General features: G+C 35.8%; 1 protein-coding gene across 1 annotated transcript in view; it reads right to left on the bottom strand.

The window, feature by feature from the left end:
- Positions 1 to 766: 766 nt before the first annotated feature.
- EIF3H (eukaryotic translation initiation factor 3 subunit H) overlaps positions 767 to 19,975 on the bottom strand; it is an 85,572-nt gene continuing 66,363 nt past the window's right edge. The window contains exons 3-8 of the mRNA XM_062568391.1: positions 17,578 to 17,745; positions 15,994 to 16,093; positions 14,449 to 14,598; positions 5,808 to 5,928; positions 3,084 to 3,216; positions 767 to 1,031 (exon numbers count right to left, since the gene is read on the bottom strand). Of these exons, the coding sequence (XP_062424375.1) occupies positions 934 to 1,031; positions 3,084 to 3,216; positions 5,808 to 5,928; positions 14,449 to 14,598; positions 15,994 to 16,093; positions 17,578 to 17,745 (770 nt within the window). The 3' untranslated portion in view covers positions 767 to 933. The remainder of the gene's footprint in view (positions 1,032 to 3,083; positions 3,217 to 5,807; positions 5,929 to 14,448; positions 14,599 to 15,993; positions 16,094 to 17,577; positions 17,746 to 19,975) is intronic.

Here is a 19,975-nt window from a genome sequence, read left to right on the forward strand (position 1 = left end):
AAAACATTCACCTTGGAGGCTGAAATTTTCCACACTAGGTTCGTATTTAGCAAATGCTGTTCTTCCACTTTCCCTCCATCATTTTAGGCTTTCAGGACTCATCTACACTGTGACACACAAGAAAGACGAACTAAAAATTGGTAACTCTATAATGCATAAGTTGTCACTACAATGCTATTGCTAAAAAGTAGTCTCCCAAGTTCAGGAATAAAGGCATGTCCCGATGGCAAAGTCAATATGGAGTAAATATGGTGTCCATTTGTATTACACTAGCTACTCCAGATTAAACTACTTCTACAGTTTCTTTTGTGATAACTTCAGTAAAAAGAGTGGACTTAAATTCAGCCAGTGGTGGCAATGCAAGACAGGAAAAGAGCTTAAGATGATATGATTGATATCAGTCTCCATATAATATTGCAGTAATTTTATGTGTTTCAACTGTGAAGCTTAAGAAATATTTGTAACAAGGAAGTTTCATTTTACTAGGCTGTCCAAATTGATTAAAAAAACAAAAACCAAACTGTTCCAAATGATGAGGATATTTTGGTTGTAATTTCTCAACCACAACTGAGAAATTGTAAGATTTCTTCTGAAGTCAGCTGTCTTGAACATTTGTAATAATTTGTTTTTATTTCAGATTCCAAGTTAAATAAAACCTTTATTATTTGCTATGACTAAACACAAATAACTGCCAAGCATTTAGAAAACCTGAGTGACGACAGAAAATTCCAGTCCAATATAGCTAACAAATAAAGAAATACTAAAATATCATTAAAATTTGTCTTTATTTTTTCTTAGAGGAGAGTTCTACACAGACCAAGGTGACTCTGTTTAACAAGATTCTTTTCCCATAATTCCAAATTTTCAAGAGGATCATGAACAGTATAAAACTGTAAATAACTTTTTTCTGATGAAGATTATAGCAAAGTTTCTTCAATTGTTGTAATCTTGGAGAGCCTGGGCCATGAAAAGTTTGCCCAGGTTCTGTGCATTGAACTCCTTAATATTCTGGCAGTATGTATTAATTTGACCTGTCAATAGGAAAGAAGAATAAGTTCTTGTCAGTTGTAAAACTACCCTTTCACCAAATTCCTACAACAAGATTTTAAAAAAACTAAAATGCATGAATCACATAGCATTTATGTAGTGAAACCAAAACAGACTGACTACTCTATGCATTTGAATCTTCACATTTTCAATATTCCCCAAAAGAATAATAAATTAAATCAGCAGAATAGGTAAACTCATATGTTTGAAAACTAATTTTCCGATAATTCAACTATATGCAACTTCTGAAAAGCATACTGTCCAGCAAAAAAACGGGACAATAAAAAGAATAAACAATTCTTAATGCTATGTCTTGATGCTATATAAAGATTAATCACATTACTTAATTGTTCATATTTAGCTGCTCTAAAAATACAACGCTGAATTTTGCTGTCCCTGTTAAAGTATTTGCAGTAAATATATTCCACGATTGGATTGAAAATTGTAGTTCTCTCATTTGACATTTTGGTAGCCTTTTTCACCTAATATTTTATTTTATTAGCCATTTCAAAAATTATCAGTGTATGAAGACCTGTCAGTGTTTTACAAATCAAATATATCCATCAAAACATATTTATACAAGTACTGCTACAAGTTATTTCCCTTATTAGCTAGGAATGGCAAAACATGAAGCCAGTTTAATCAAAATTAAGACTGTTTAGAAGGCCAATAAATTCCCAATTTAATGCTCTATCTATCTGAAGTTTTTAAATGCCTCAGAGACAAAAGAGCTAAGTTTTATTATTTATCCACAAACTTTACTTCATCTGAATTGAAGTGGATGCTTTCAATTCCTTCCCGATTATGATAAAAGAAAAAATGAAAAAAAGTGTTTTGGCTGAAAGTTGTTTTTTCCTTTAAGTATAATAGTATTCAATTTCTCCTCTTATAAGACATGATTCATCCTAAACTATCACGATCAGAAAACATATATGCGTGTACACACATGCACACATTTCCTTTTTGTATTTTTAAAATATGCTAATGCTGAATTTAAGTACTATAATGCTGCTAGAATTCATTAACTGGTAAAACGTATATCAAAAAATGCTTTTTAGTTATTATTATTCCTTCTGGAGTCCTTCAATCAAGAGCATTATTTCTTCTAAAAGTAACACTGTAAAAAAATCACTTGCTAAAATTTGATCACTCCAAAACTGAAAAGTAACAGGTTAAATTCACTTTTTGATGTCAAATCACTCAATCTTTTCTTTACCCTAAACTACTAGGACTTAGTTTAATTCTTAATCTAAGAACCTCGTTGTATCAGCATTCTAACATCCATTTTTTAAACCACTGGCATAATCAATGATGATAGCTAATTGGTCTAAGCAGCCTGCTATAGCTAGGCAATTTGCTTTCTCATTACATTTTCCAAACTCAGATTAGTGAACAGGGTATCTGGGATTTCTGTTCTCTGTTGCCATTATAAGGTCCTAAACGTTTGTCCTTCAAGACAAAAAGCATAGGAAAGGTGAGTCAGTCAGGGGTCTTATTCTGATCATAGAATAAGAATGGTCAGTCAGGGGTCTTATTCTGATCATAGAATAAGAAATAAAGGAAGATAATCTCCATATTCTTATATCAAATTTAAAGCTTTATACAGCTGTTCTGGTTGAATAGATGCGCTTACTTTTAAAAAATACACACATTCCTAACAGCATCTTGTACCAAGCCTCAGTTACTTCCCGAGACCAGTGGTTTAAAATTTTGATTTGTAGAAGCTTATTTTCTAACAGAGCCATAGACTGACTATTAGCAATTGAATTGTTTTTATTAATGATCTTTTTTTGGATAATTAAGATACCAAGAACTCAAGTTTAAGATCTCAAGTTGAAATCACTGTCTTCGACCAAATGAAGGACACCATTTGGAATACTACCAGTGCCAAATTAACATGTGGTAATGTGAAATGCAATGGCAGGGAGGGAGGAAAATCAAGATGCTTTCAAAGGTAACAACCATACCATTTCCCAAGGTAACATTAATATGTGAAAAGATGAACTATGAGTTGAAAGAGATTTCTAGAACTTTACCTGCAATAAGCAGTGACTCCATTCTTGGAGGGGGCTGTGGTGGTTTAAAAAGTTTGTTGATGTCCTCTTCAGGAAGAGGGGCTTCTCCTCGGCTTTGACGCTGTATATTTTCTTGCTGACGTCTTTGCTGGTACTAGAAAAAAGCAACAGAAACAGAATGCAACATGACTTTTAAAACAGTAACAAGTTTTTCTCTTCCAATGCTCTTCACCTAACCAGCAAGTATGTTTTAAAAATTATATTTACCCACATGGGATGAGTAACCAAGCCAACCTCAAACAAACACCACCCCTTATCCAAAAAACCAAATAACCAAGCATAAAAGTAACTCAAGCTTCGCACGATAACCTCAAATGCAATTCAATTTGCTTCAGTTCACCAGAGAGTAAGCATTTTGTTTTCTTTTTCGAGTTGACACCTAAGAGAAGTGATGCACAAAAAAATGATGTTGCACTGAGGTGGTGGGAGTTGTTTTTAATTTTTTTTTTGGGGGGGGGAGATAAATAATGCATCTGCTAGAAAGAATACAGTATGATATACAGCTCCATTTTCCCCAAACATATTAGAAAAACAAAGTTAGAATATGTACCTTTGAGAAGCCAGTGTCTCAAATAGCTATATGAAAGATACTTGACTTTATGCAAGTTAAAAATCAAAACATTACTACTGAGTAATGTAAAAGGGGAAGAAAGCTTTATTAATCAAGGTGTTTTAAGTTAAAAAAAATCTTAATTCTAAACTGATAACAAGCTGGTGGTTGAAACAAAAATGCTTCTCAAAAGCAAAATGATTCATTTCTGTATTCAGGTTATTTAGCTATTCTGCCAGTTTGCTATCATTTCTCCATGGGTTACCAGAGAATAAACTAGCGTAGCCATTTGTACGAACTAATTTACTATAAAAAATAAATATTCGTTTAGAGTGGTTCCCTTTTCCATGCACATGACTCAAACTTCATAAAGGTTAAAAGAGGTAATTTTTTTCAGCTATTGGATAAATATTTGTTCCTGCAGGACTGCTTACATTCAAAAACCTGTATATGAGATTTTGTAATATATGTCATGTTTGTGAATTAATGCTGGGATTGGATATTTAATAAATGTAAATTTGTAAGCTTCATCTCTCTAAGACCTTCTATTCAACACAAAAAAATAAACAGGCCAAATTATAGAGAGTGTTTTCTCTCACTTACTTAAATCTATCTGTGCATAAGCATTTGAAAACAGTTCATAATTGGTGGCATACTGAAATTGAATATTTTTTTTCCCAGTAGTAGTGATAAATGCAGTTTTTGGACAATGTTAGAATTAAAATTTTAAATGCCCATATTTATATGTGAATTTTATGTACTTTCTTCTTTCTTTGCATTACCCCATTCACTTCTCAGCAGTCTGCCTATTATTCTCTCTTGAAACAGCTTGCTCTTAATCACAATTGCTCCATTTTAAAAATAAAGCTAAGACCACTAACTATGTTGCAATGAGCCACTACCAAAGCAGTTATAGTTAGTAAAGAAATAAGTAAGACACCATGGAACCTACTTTGCTCTGCTCTTCCAAGTAAATAGATCCCCTTGTTAAACATATAAATCTTGAAGTGAGTACCATTAGTTACCATCTTTTTATTAGAATTAGCCAACTATAAAAAAGTAAGTTTTCTTCAAAAGATAACATGCAGCAAATTTCTATGTCCTTAAGAATTAGGAACTCAGGAGAGACCACTATATTGCTTCATATATACACTGATTCAGACATATACTGCTTCCCTAAAGTATCTTCCAATCAAACTACAACTTTCCTTAATTGACAAAAAAAGTTTTAGAATAGAGATAAAGCATTTTACATGAATCACAGATGTTCTTTTTAATAATTAGTTACTTTGTGTAACAATATCTGCAAAGCAAAAGCTATCTGTAACCTAGACTGGTCCATTTTCAGATATTGGATCTTATCACAGCTCAATCTGCTACACTAACAAGGCCAAAATTATTTTTCATGCAGGTATTTCTAGAGGTCACTCCCTAACTTCATTTATCACAGGAAGTCAATTGTGCTCTGGTTTCAGGCTTTTAAATCATTCTCATGGAGCTTTTTTCCATTTTATCAGCATTCTTCTATAATTAGACACAGTACGGCATCAAATGCAGCAATAACAAATAAAAAGTAATACAGTCTCCACACTCCAAATAGGCTATCTGGGATTTTAAACAGCTCCTTTGGCATTAAGTGCCAATATCATCTGATCCTGATACAAAACAGGACTAAACTGGTATTTCTGATCAGAGGATAGTCCACCCTATTTTAAATATAGACTGTATTTCTTTATTCCTAGACACATGACTTTACATGTGATGGTATTAGGACACAGAGTTTGCTTTCCAACAGTCCACCTGCAGTTCCTGCTTTTTCAGCTCATTTGCCTATCCTCTAGTCCTTTGGTCCACAGCAAATTATCAAAGAGTTTGTGTTTTACCATAAATCACCAACAAACTTGTAAAACAGTAAAGACAGAAATACCAATTCACACAACACGTCAGCAGAAATACATTCACTTGATGATTCACCAGTTACTGTAATGTTTCAGAAATCTGTTTAATGGATATATTTCTACAGAAATCGTATCTTGCTTCAATACAAATCCAAATACATTTATTTGTCTTAGATATAGCCCCATCTATAACTATATTTTGTGCAAAAAGTCCTCTACTTTTTCTCTGTTACCAACCTGGTGCTTCTGCTGCTGCTGTTTGCTTACATTCCTCAGGTAGGTATTGTATTTAACAATGTCTTGGCTCATCTCATCCACTCTGTCCATCAGCAGCTGCAGACTCTTCCCTAGATGATTACTGTAATACAAGATTCAAACATTCCTGAAATATTATAACAAACATTCCTGGAAAAAAAAGCAAAATTTAAAATTCATTAAAAATAACTTGATCAGCCTTTCTGCACTAATCGTAAAATTTGTAAAATTTCAAGTTCCCAGTTGCCTTCATTCATATGTTTATCTGGTATCATCCCCTTTTAGTGTCTTTGCTACATTGCAATTACCACATTTAAGTGTTTTGGCCTTTGCATGGAACCCCTGAGTTATGAAAAACCACTGCCTTAAGTGAATTCACTGCTATCCAGGGCAAATGTACAAAAAAAAAAAAAAAAAAAAAAAAAAAAAAAAAAAGTTTGTGGTGGGGGAAAGGATGGAAAATGTTTAATGCTTCTGTGACATGCCACCCTGAACAACGTTCCAGAAGATGTGTTCAAGAAGTATTTTTTTTCAAACTACTACTAGCTTTTTAAAATCTTTCTGAACCACTGATGGGACAGTTAAATATTCAAGACTCCATCTCATTAGCCAGATATCAAACAACACTTGGAAGTTCAGCGGATAGCACTCACTCCTAGCTTTTGAGAGGGAGTGTTGCTTCCAGTCCAGCCAATTCCACATTCCACACCACAGGCAACACGGAAGCAGCTAGGCTGGGCGCGTTCAGTTCCAGTTATGCGATCTACAGCCTTGGCCAGAAAAATGTAGTCTGTTAAACAATTTTTATTACAACCATTTTTAGCAATTGATTCAGTATTTTGCAGGAATATTTAACTTAAAGTATAGCTTCCAAGTTAAAGTTTTGGAAGTTTTTAGGTTGTGCCCATGGAGACAGTATTCATCCCACACTGTGTGTTACGGTAGGCCATAAGAGAAGGATACTTACTGTTCTGTACTGATCCCTTTTGATCAGGAGCTGCTAATTCGCTGGCTCCAAACTAAACCTTGTTCAGTCCTACTTAGCTGAAGACCAACCAGTCAGATGGCTAAACTTAATTCTTTTCCTTAACTGAAAGTCACTACTGCTCATGAAGTCTCCTCTAGACAAAACAGTTTGATGGACTTCTACATCAGAATCGTATCCTTCCGTCACTACTTCTCCACATTGTCTCAGATTCCTACCGTCTCCTACAGTACGTTCCCACCATCCTACAGGCTATTTACTATGCAAATTCTAACTGGCAGATACCAGTGGGGAGTAGTAGTATAATGTTAAAAAGGAACTATATACATAATACTACACATGTCCCTTTTCAAGTATGAATTATTCCCTAAATCCATAGAATTCATAGTTGCAGACAAAAGCTGGTAACGCACAAAGGCGCTATCAGATACAAACTGAGAAGGTAGCTAAGTAAGCTAACACTTACCATTACCTCTGAGTATGAGAACAGCTATTTCACTAGCTGAGCTGTCTGCTCCCTGAACAAAAGACTGTATCAGTAGTTTCAGGGCACAATTTATTTACAAGTCAAAGTTTTAAATCTCAGTTGCGTACAGGCGCAGAAGGTGAGGAAGACTTCAGCTACAGAGCAGCAAGAAAGGCGCCACTATAATTATTATTTTTAAACTTCTTGTTTTTTTTTTTTTTCTTTTTGGTTGAACATTTCAAGCCTATGATATTTAGAACTGTGGAATATTGCCATGACCATGGGTATGCATATTTTCAGTTTTTTATAGAGTTTATATTATACAGAGTTAGTGTTAGAACTGGATATTATCAGAAGTGCCTCTGTATGTACACACTAATAGCTTTGCAGGGCATGTGTACATCACAAATACATAATTATTTTACAGATAGTGTCCATACATAATACAGCTGGTTACAAAGAATGATTTTATGTGAATCTCTGTGGGACCAGAGCAGTGCTGCAGAAGAGGGAAACAGGGAGTTATTGTTAGGAGCTGCAGTAATATAGTGTTTGCTCTCATTACCACGGAAACAAAAAGCTAAAAACAGATAACTTAAACAGATGTGAACTGAGACATGAAGTGATAAGTATGCTCTGAATACAGGATTAGTTTTTCCTCGGTTATCTCAGTGCTTGGTATCCTTTTTTGCTCCATCTCTTAAAAAAATAAGAGCAAAAGAGAGTATGTAAACAAAAAAAAAAAAAAAAGAAGAAGAAAAAGAAAGTATATATACAATGTTAAAGTTTTATTCATCAGAAATTTATTCTGATGAGACTTTAAAGCTTAAATCCTCATTGCTCTGTAATATCACCATGCACTTTCTTTGCCTGAAAGCTCTTTTAGGCATCTCCTTACCTTAAGGATTCCTACAAAAGATTTCAAATTTCAAAAAGATCCCACTGCTAAACACCTAAATAGCCCCTAGTCTCAGTGCAAACCATAGAAAAGTGCAAGTGTAAAAGTAAGTGCATTTACATCCACATAAAGACCTGCTTCCTCACAATGTTCTGTGACAGGCAAACAGAAGACAACAGCACTTGCATTTGACAAGTTGTTCTAGGAACACCTCACTAAGTGCATTTTAGGGAGGTTTCTTCTGACTAATTCTGGCTTGTCCAGTGATCTAAATGCCCATTAGTGGCTGAAGCTCATTAAGGGTCCTCCTAAAGCCTATATTTGAGTTTCCTTTCAAATGATAGGAACCTACACCTGAGATCAATCTAAGTGGGGATGATCAGGAGATGTGCTCTTAAACTGAATTAAAAGACACAGATCTACCTTAAACTAGCACCAGGAGATCACCACCTGAGGCATCAGTGAATTCCTACAGGAGGAAGATATTATGAATGCTCTAGCTGCAGAACTGCTGTTAGAGTAAGCATCACCAAGTCCACATAGGAGGCTAGAAAAACCTCCAAACAAACAAACAAAAAAATCCACATAGGCTGCAGCTTCTCCTACAATTAAGACCCTCATCTGTCTTGTGGATTCTCACAAATCTAATAAAAAAATAATCCAATGTGAGAGCAGTTTATCACTAAAATCGTGTTAGAATCATTCACTTGTATCTAGTCACTTACAAAATTTCCAGAAATTTATCAGAAAGACTTACCTGTGTAGCTTGGATGATATCACCAAAAGGTATAGAACAAGGACAAACTCATACAATCAAAAGAGAAGTCTTGCTTTCCCGGGGTAGGGGGGGAAGGCTAGAAAAACATAGCCTGCAAAATCATTTCTGGTGTTGTGCACCTTTTCAGTAACAGCCTAATACTATGCAGGTTAATATCCTTCTCCAAGAAGGGCAAACATGAAATCAATTCTATGACACATGGATTACTTCTGATTTCTTGTTAAACAATTATCAAATACAGAGTTCGCAAACTATCCTATAGGTGACAAGTGGGAACCTGTGAGCTGAGCATCCTAACTGGTCCTTATCACCTTGTTCTTCTGGCTGACGAGCCTTGTGTTTGGCTATGCTACAGCCTAGCTTCTACAGAAGAACACATCAATCAAAAATCAACTATTCTTATGTATCATTTGCCCAATGAGAGCATTCTATAAGGATGCAGACATGACTAAGAGTGACTAGAACAGCAGTCTCCCTCTTCCTACGAGGCTGCTTGCACTGGCCAAGCTCCTCTTCACGGGTATATTTTAAGGAGAGCAAAGGTTCCCACACCAGCAAATTCCTGCCTTTCCCTCACCCCTTAGTCCAGGGGTTACAGTGCTCTCAGCTCTATGGATTAAGCTGTTCACATGGGTGCACTTTAAACACTTTAAACTCATTCAGTGAAATAGTATACTGCAAATGCAAAAACATCTTGTGTTGGATTTTCCTTTTCCTTTTTTTTATATATTTTTTTAGGGAGGATAAAGGGAGGAAGAATGGGAGCCTGCCTTGTTCAATAGGTTGTTCCACAAAGCTATTTGTATAGCTGTGCTCTGAAACAGATGAGAAAATAAAATTCTTTGAGGGCGGGAAGGCTGCAGAGATGAAGTGGGGGCGGTGGGGAGGAATGATGCAAGCAGCTGGGGGCTGGAACCTCAAACTGGCTCTGCTTCTGTGAGATCTGCAACAGTGAACTACACACGAAACCCACATTTACTTCAGCATCTTTCATCAGGAAAGGACTTCAGACACACTTGCTGAAGGTCTGAAACATCCAAAATGCAGCCTCAAATCTGACACCAAAGCTTCAAAGAGAGGCAACCATTCACACAGTTCTTGGCTTTGCTTGTCCTATTCATTAGTTTTAACTGTCTCTAGGCACAGATTGTGGGACTCACAGTTCATACGTTTACAGATGCCCACCTATTTGCATCAGCCTGAGCGGGAGCAGAAGCCTCTGCTTTGTATTCAGCCACCTAATTATCGGGCACTACAGTTCTGAAGCTGGGGCTACCCAAAAAAAGATGGTCCCCTGAATTTGCCTATAATCTCCATAAAGGTATCTCCTCCCTTATTATTTTTATTTTGCTTGCAGTCTGGATCAAGAGGATGAGAAACGGGAGCAACAGTGGCGTGTATAAGAGAACAGTGTATGTGCTGTTCTGTTTTTCTGCTTTTCGTTACCTGTATTGAGGCCCCTCTGTCAGGGTCGCATTTTTATGGGAAAGGTGCCACCCTGCGCAGTGTTTCTTCTCCTGGGAGGAACAGCTTTGTGTGGATTAGAGAGGTACTCCTGGGCAAAGTACATCATTTTGATTAAATATTTCTAAGGAACGTTCTCACCACTTAGCAGAAGAATTTGTTTACATCTCAGCATTTCAGCCCACGTTCAACCTGTGCTCTTTTTAAGAGGATTTTGTTTGAATGAGATATGTAAGTCAGGAGTCTTGATCTCCATTCCCTTTTCTACTCTGACTTTGATGTGTGCCTTTGGGCAACGCATTTACCCTCTCTGTGTCAGCTTCCCCCATCTGCAAATTAGAGATTTTCATAATTATCTTAATAATCCGTTAAGCACATTGAGATTTCTGAATAAGCAGTACAATGTATAAAGGTTAACATTGTTTCTGAAAGCCAAGTAACCCTCCTTATGTCACTTTTGCAAAAACGTTGCATCTGATGTTTGAAAAAATATATCTGCCAAGTAGATGTTACTGCAGTAAATGTTCAGCACATGTTTGCTTCTACTGACGCACACTATTAGAAAAATTGCTTGAGACAAATTGAGATATTATAGAACAACCCTATTATGAAGCTAGACCACAAAAAAGCTTTTTTTAATTTAAACTAGATCATCAATAGAATAGGGAAGAGATGGATGAGAATGGGAAAGTTGGTTGTAATTATTGCTCTGAAAATCTGGAACATTATCTGACAGGATTTTAATTCTTGAGTCTCTATCAAAAGACTGGCAGTACTCCAAGGTCTTCAAGACGTTTTGGTCCTTAAGGGTAGCAGGAGGATAACAGTTTGAGCAAGAGGCCTTTACTTGCTATTACTTGCTAGCTGTGTGCTATTCTGCCTTTAACTTCTTTCCCTAGAATATTCTAGACATTTCAGATTTTACAAAAGAAACATACATTTATGCCCCAAAAAATAAACTACTGTATACAATTATCACAAATGTACTTAAAAAGGAGAAAGACATTAAGGTGCAGACAAAGTACCTCAAATAGCTCCAGACTCAAACGAGGTGGGTGGCTGAACATGTGAGAATCTTGATGAAACAAACTCTCCAGAGAAGAATGATGGGTAAGTAATTTCATTGCCAAAACCATTGCTTCAGAGGATTAAAAAAGGTTCGATGATGTTCCCAAAAGACATCCCACCCCCTAAAAACACCCCAAAACATGTAGCCTTAAAGTTCTTGCCAATTAATGCTTCAGTGACAGTATCGTTGACATGCATCGAAAATGAAAAGATGATGATACCTGGGATGCTTTTAGCCACAACCATTCAAAGACAAAAATAAGCAAATTCAAAATGAAAATAACATTCCAGAATAGTAGAGGTTTAAATTCCCCTACTTAAGGTAACATATTCTTTGACACAGAAATCTTGGTAATTGAAGTCAACTGAAATAGAATAAATATTTAGAAAGGCAGCATAAGCCAATCTACCTTGAATAAATGAGCACTGAAGTGTTTCCAGTTTGCAGTTGAGTTATACCAATGTGAAATGTCACTGTACCTGAACTGCATAGTAACTAAAAATGGCTATCAAATTTAAAAGCAAAACAAAACAAAACCCCTAAAACATCCCCAAATCACTGGGGTCATTTTCAATAGCTTTAGTCGACTTCAGATCAACCTAACTTAAACCTTAAACTCCTCAAACAGAGCTGATGAGCCAAACATTCTGCCTGAAAAGGCAGCTTAGGAGACATAACTCAGAAATCTCCCTGAAAACTGATGAATCTGTTGAATTATTTCCCTATTACTGGGAAATTCTAGACTTCAATAATTACTTCAGTAAGCTCAAAAAATTGCTGCTGATATAAGATACTATCTGTGCAAGTTCAAAGAAACACACTTATCCGAAAAGGCACTTTTAGCCAGGTTTATCAAGAACGCAGTTCAGCCTGTGTCATTGTTAAGAATGGTGCTGCACTCCTCCAAAAACATCCATTGAAATGAAACTTTGATTCACTACGAAAAAACATTTTCCCTTTTTTCTATTGTGAAGGATTCCTAAGCACAGATGATAGAGAATTTCCTTTTCTTTTATGCTCATGTTTTTATCTTGCAGTTCTCTGATGCAAGGACCAACACAAAAGCCTGCCTTGCACCAGAGTTCTGCCTTGCCAGAATTTCTAAAGTATCATTCCCAAAAGAAAAGTCATTTGTACAGTTTCTGTCTTTTATCTTGAGTCAGGGCACTAGCATGCTACAGTTCCTGGGCAAGCTAAAAAAAGATGAAGAACTTCATCTGTGGTTTGCGATCAGTTCATCAGATCAAACTCATTTCCTCTTCCAGAAGGTATCACTTAATCTCAGCCTGTGTTGAGATTCAGGCTGCTGCATTATTTAAAACAAAAACAAAACAACACAAAAAAATAAATATACCCATTGAAGCAATTGAGGACAACACCGTCAGGTTACTCGGGAACCAGCTGCATAACCAGCACAGCCCTTTCCACAGAAAAGGGGTAGGGTTCATGAGGAATCACTCATCTTCTACATCCAGCGCTCTCTTCTCATCTTTGACCAAAGAAAGAGTCTGATAGAAAGTCTGAAAAGTCAGCCAGACTGACCACCTTGGCAAAAATTCTTCACCGACTGATCAAATACGAGGTGCAAAGACACATAATTGACTAAAAGTCTCTTGTGACATTTGTCAACAGCTGGACAGAGTTCAACCCTATACACGTTCTCTTTTGGCTAATTTCTCTGAAAGTATCAGGGCCTTGATACATCCACACAAGCTCCACATCCTAGGACTCTAAACAGACCATTATCTTTACCCTCATCTCTACTCAGATTCAGAAACTTATCCAATGAGTATGCTGAAAGCCTGACTATTCACAGCATGCTGTAAAAGACTGATTGTCTTCATGGCAACCTCAAGGTTGAAAGAACAAGCATCATGAAAAACAGAATCCTTCCTCCTGCTGGGAGCTAACAGTCAAGAAAACACAGTGGAATATTTCTGTTAACTCAGACAATATATAGACCACTAACGATATGGACCCATTAACAACAGCATTACACAAAGGGAAAAAGAAAGGGTCACTAGTATTCAGCTAATTTGGTAGAGCAGAGTCAATAGAGGGGATCCCAATCTTGGCAGGTAACACCATTGCAGGGGAAGGGAAGGAGGGGAAAAAAGCTTTACACTGAAAATCTTTTAGAAAATATATATCCCAGTTTTTATGTAACAAGATAATTCATCATTCTGTGCATCAGATTATTTTGATCAGTCCAGCAATAATCAAAATTAACTTTACTATGTCATGTAAGATTTAAATATTACCAAAATTTCTGATTGTACTACTATAGACCATGACTACTTTGTTACCACAAATATACTTCTGTGGCAAAGTGCCACAAAAACAGAAAGTTATTCTTAGTCAAAGTTATGAGAAGGTCATTCTAAAAATTCTTAAACAATTCTGAAAATTTAAGAATTCCACATTGCACCTTGCTCTAGCACCTCAAATTGTGAGGTTATGACACATTTTAACAAATCTGACATGAATGTCACCTGTCATTAAAACTAGTCTGAGCATTTTTGCTAGTTTCTCAGAGGCTTTTCTTTTTTTCCTCAAACGCATTCTACTACCAAAGTAAGACAAATGTGATTTACCTTTTATTAAAATTATTTACATAATTACTGAAGGAATACTTAAACGCAATTTTCATCTCCAGATCGATTTGTTTAATCATCTGAACATCAATATTTTCTTGAAGTGAACAAATATACTAAAAAGAATGTCTAGAGCAAGAACTAGAGATATATACAGATTACAGACTGAATTTAGTCCCTGAATTTCATTCTAGTCTTACCACGTAGCTTTTCCTTCAGCAAAGGAACATGAAGAATAAAGTCTTAACCCCATTAAAGCCAAGGTAAAGCTTCCACAGACTGTAATGAGACTGGGATTTCACCCAAGGTGTTAAACTGTGGTTTGGGAAAATGAATAAAAATACATCCATTATTGTAACAAGTACTTACCTGCTAGCCAGACTGAGCAATTCATGCCTATCGGCTACCGCAGATTTCTTTTCCAGTTCCCACAACATCACATTGATCAGGTATGAATTCTTAATTACAATGGGCACTTCTTCAAACATGTTTTCATAAGTAATGGTTGCTTTTTTCAATCTGTGAAACAAATTAAAAATATTTATTAATATAAGCAGTAGTTCTCTCAGTTTGCTGAACTGTTGCTCCAGCTACATTAAAGATGTAATTTTGTAAAACTCCAAATTTCCAGAGTTCCACAATCAAGCAGAAACCAAGTCTTTTGGGGAAGAGAACATTTGCATGGTGAAACATCATGTTTTCAAAGACTAGTAAAAGCTGCTCAAGAAAAAAACTCTCAGAAGTCAAGCAGCCGCTTTGCTCGCTAATACATTACTTGCATGAAAAAGCCTCCAGCAAAAGACAGCACTGGCAGGATTAACTCTGCCCCTTCCAAAATATTTTACTGTCTTCCCTGCCATTATGTTTTCTTAAATAGAAGTGGATAGTTAGTTACTATATATGATATTGAAATAGTTTTAAAATCATAACAGCTATAGAGAAATTGTTTTTATCATAGTAATTATAATTGTTACAAACCAAAAAAATAGATCGACAAAATAGTCTCTTTTAGTAGTCCATTAATAATTAAATAATAGTAAGTAAATTTTATAGCAGGTATCAGAATATACATTTTAACATATATTTTATAGTATATATACAAAAGCTATGGTTATTGCTTTAAAACAGACATTATATCTTTCACAAAATCTGGAAATAAAGGCATGATATATAAAAAATATAACCCTAATTTCTTTGTATGCGTGTTGAATCTGGGGCAAAAACATTCCCTTTCACTTTTTTTTTTTTGACTAAGCAGCAGACTCATTTGTTCATTATGGAAATGTTATCTTTAGACACTGAGCAATGAAATGATTCACTTTTTCTGAATGAAGAAAGTTTAACAAGTCTTTGTGTTTTTGCTGTTGAACAGCAAGTTGTTTAGAAAAAAAACATCATCTGAGGCCTATACCTATTGCAAGTGGCTAATCTTTTGAAATAGAGTAATTATTCTACTTTTACTGCAGAAGAATATGTCCACATGGCGGAGTTAATTTTGAATAAATAAAAAAACCCCAGCTATTCCAGAATACCTGTTCAATTTTCCTTCTGGAAAAAAGAGCTTACAGATAGACTAGCTATTTCCCCTTCTACGTTTCTTTTTATATACATATTTTTTTTTGACTGTTCAAAAACATACAGCTATCTTCACCATGTCCCTCACAGCCAGCCTGCTGACCATCTCCAAAACGAGTTAAAGTTGCACTCCTTAAGCCCTTTTCAGATACCCAAAGACAGACTTTCATTCCTTCTTAGCCCATTGCTTCAGAGTCCATTTATCACTACTCCTACATATCCAGTTTCCCCAGCAGACACTATTTTAAATAGAGTATTTCATCATCCCATCTGCCCTTCTGCCTATCAAATAACCCAGCAAATCTATGAGAAAATATTGTTTTAAGTTAAGTTACTTACGCTTCTGGAGAGAAGTCTTTCTCTTTGCAGACCTCCATCAGTTTGGGAGTCAATCTGTATGCCTTTAGTGACAAAGACCCTTGGGCAGTCTTAATGGGGTCTATAATCAAAATGGAGATAGGCTACTATTACAAACACTAATTCTTTCATTTGAATATCTTAATTTAAACATGAGGGGAAAAAACACTGAATTATCCTATTAAAAAAAAAAATAAAGGCACAAAGACGACTACAGCGGAAGTAAACATGTTGTACTGAAACATAAAATACAGTTGAACTACGAACGAAGCTGATTAATAAACTTATTGAAGAACACAGGGGGATCTAGGCTCATTCTGCTCACAACATTATTTCCCCACTAAAGTTCTAATTCATGCTTTCTTTTCCTTCGTATGAACTATCCACAGAACTCGGGCATAAGAGCTACCTCATTTAAACAAATATTTTCCCCTCTAGTCATTATGTAGTAAATTAAAATATTCATTAAACTAGATTTTATACAAAAAAATAGCATTTAGGGGTAGCAGCAAATTAATTCAGATCAAGTTGCCCTGCTGCTTCATGCATAATAACGTAACTAGTATATAAAAAAAATAATTTTGCCTTGACATACCACACTGAATTTAAGGGAAAAGTTTCTAAATAAACTGTTACATTCCTAGGACAAGAAAGCTTAACACTTGCAGCATGATAACGGCTGAAGCATACCAACATTAGAATAAAGCTGTGTTAACATTCATGTTGTCTGAAACTTAACACAGTAAAACTTTTAGCAATCGGTGATAAAATGAAAACCAAAATAGACTGAAACAAGTGGAAAATTCATCAAGGTCTGATGATGCAATGTTTCCAGCCAATATAAGTATACTTTAAAAACTTGTTCTTTACTGTAATCCAATTGTTAACATACTGAAACAATTTTGGGGCAGCTCATAAGATTGATCGTATTCATTAGTATTTTTTCTGACAGATACTCAGGACGTTACATTTACTTCTCAGCTGGAAACTATATGCAAGTCTGCCAGATATGGCAAACTGTGAGTGTTTGGGGAGGGGGAGGCTATAAAGCTGTTAAATTGCCTACGGTTCTGATACAGCACAGAACATCTGGTCTGGAGAGCTTGAGGAAACACCATTAAATAGGCAGAAAAGAAAAAAATCTTTGTGCTAAGAAACAGTCCAGGTTTTGTATGCTTCTGTCAGAGGTATAAAAAAACTTGGCAATTCGTGTTATGATTGGTCAGTCACGTACAGAGCCAGACACTCTAGCAATCGGGGTTTGTTAGACATCTGGTCTAGTTCCACCAGCCCCTTCAGCGAGGGAGGGGAGATGGAGGAATAAAAATGAAGCAGCTACTCCAGCATTCCAAAACGTACACATCAGGGCTCTGATAGCAAGAAAAATAAACAGAAAGAAGGAAACCCTGTCTAGACTTAGCTGCTGCTGAGGCTGCCGTAGACACAGGGTTGGTATTTACTTGAAAAGGCTTGCCAGGCTACTCTTACAGGCAAAAGACAGAATACAAAAATAGTAGTAATAATATTAAGAGGGGAAAAGAATAATAAAGGAAACCTCATACTGACCGTAAATGAGAACTACAGACTCCTCAATTGCGTGCTGGTAACTGAACTGGGAGTCCAGGAGGGCACGAGTGACAAAAGAGCCATAGTACGTGGACTGGTACCAGCCAACGTGAAGATGATCAATGTTTACGTGGCGAAGGCTTCGCATCATTTCCATCTGGTATTGAACTAGATTAAAAAAGAAGCACAAAAATTTTAAAAGTAGAAACACTTTAAAAAAGTAAATTTACACAATCTCTACTATTTCTAGACAGTTTAATAGTAAATGAGTAATTTTTTTTTTATTTCCAGTTTTGCAACTGCACAGAGAAGTTTGTTTATTCACTACAGGGCTATCTTCATTAAAATCCAGAGCTTCCTCAGAGAATAAGACTAGCCTCTGAGTTAGCAGGCTGTTTTTTTTTTTTTTCCCCAGCTGCAGTTAATTGCAAAAGTGATCAAACTGCTACATATGGTTCACAGGGTGTACTACCTTACTCATTCATAAAAATTCTGATGCTGCGTTTCACAAAGTAGTAACAATTTACCATTTATAGTAGCGAACAAAGAGTGATTTAAATTCTAATACTGTCAGGATTTAAATAATGTTTACAACCAGAGGAAAAATTGTAGAATTGACATAGGAGGGAGAAGTCCTTTATCTCTCCTTCACTGTGTAAAATTATGTTTTCAGTAATACTGTTTGGGGGACCAACTATAGCAGTCAGATAGTTTTGATTGCATTTATCCTCAGTTTTTCAATACTGTTACTTTTTATATGTGGTAAGTTACCTTAGACAGTAGAGGAAAAACTTTTTGTCAGGATTTTTACACCAGTAGCTGTCATGTATCACTGTGCTGTTCTGTGTCTACTGAATGCTTCACTGAGGCAGATTCCTTTATACAATTTTGTTCTACAGAGGCAATGTTTTATGTGCTCCAATCAAATAGATCAATACCTTATTACTTATCAGACATTTTAAACAGATAGAGACTATACCTGCCGGCTGAACTTAAGGTAATAGATTTCAGAGAATAGGATGTGCTAATCAGATCCCACTTGCTATGCCTTTTTAGAGAGAAAAATTCCAAATATATTCTCTAAAGATACTACAAGACACTCCTCAAAAATGGACAGATACTTTTCCCAACTTCATTCATAAAGTACAAAATGAATTCTGCAGTCTGTGCTGGCTATTTTCATTAAACTGCCCCATCTTACTAATTGTATCTTTTTAAATAGTCTACAAATACTTATGTAAGCACTTGCAGAGTTTTTCCAGAACACACACTGGTAGTTGCATTCTATGACACAATATCTTGATATAAATGATTTGCAATGTGCGTGTCAGCCAGGACATCAGTTAATATGGCACCCTGAAACCAGTATAGCAAAAATATCCAGGCTGCAGTCTGAAATCCCATAAATTGCATGCAGACCAAAAGGCCTGCACCATTTGGCTGACTCTAAACAGACAAATATAAAGATGCCACTACACTCTTCAGGAGAAACAGTTAAGCAGAACGGATCAAACAGCTATTTTATAGCCAGTATGAAAACCTTTCCCTTTGCCAGATCAAAATTAAGTAACTTATTTTAATCCCTCTTTCATTGCACAACTTCCAGTAACACAAGCCAGTTTCAAGAACACCCCTTACACAGCAGTCCCTGCTAACAGGTAGTATCTGAAGACATTTTCCATATTTCCCATAAAACCAAAGCCAAGGTAGCTAGCAAGAGAATCTTAGCCCTTAAACTTCATCTCTCTGAAGATGGTAAGTCTCTAAATTCTACAAATAAAATAAAGATCACACACCTTTCCCAGAACAAACTACAAGACTATTTGTGCGGGCATCATTTGAATATAAAAAGTACAGGATATAGATAGAATAGTCTATTTTGGTTAAAAGAAGGTTTTCAAAGATAGATCTGTGCGGAAAGTGAACAAGACTCGCATGAAATTATGGTTAGTTCCCTTCCTAACCAAATAAAGTAATCACGAACAGGAAAAAAAAATGGAAAGTGATTTTCTAAAGTAGATGAAAGAGAAAAAACGGGTTTTGAGAATGAGATTAAATATGGGTCTTCAGATAGCTGAGCTCTATTTTTCCTTGCATGAGTGAGTCCATTGTAACTGAGGACACTGTCAAAGTAGAGGTGGCCATGCAATGATAGGAAAATACATATATATACTCGCATATAAATTTATAAGGACTCATGTGGTTGGCCTAGTCAGCGAATCTCTCCTTTAAGAGGGCTATTCTTAAGGAGAGGGAATACACTAAAAAAAAAAAATCCAGATCTTTTATGATCCTGCATAAACACACACCATGCTCTTGAAAGTGTTCGTCTGAGAAGTAACTGATAAACATTGCTTTCTTCAGATAGTTAAGTTCCAGGACATTTTCTTTTGTTAAA

This window comes from Rhea pennata, chromosome 2, assembly GCF_028389875.1.
Source record: "Rhea pennata isolate bPtePen1 chromosome 2, bPtePen1.pri, whole genome shotgun sequence".
Lineage (NCBI taxonomy): Eukaryota > Metazoa > Chordata > Aves > Rheiformes > Rheidae > Rhea > Rhea pennata.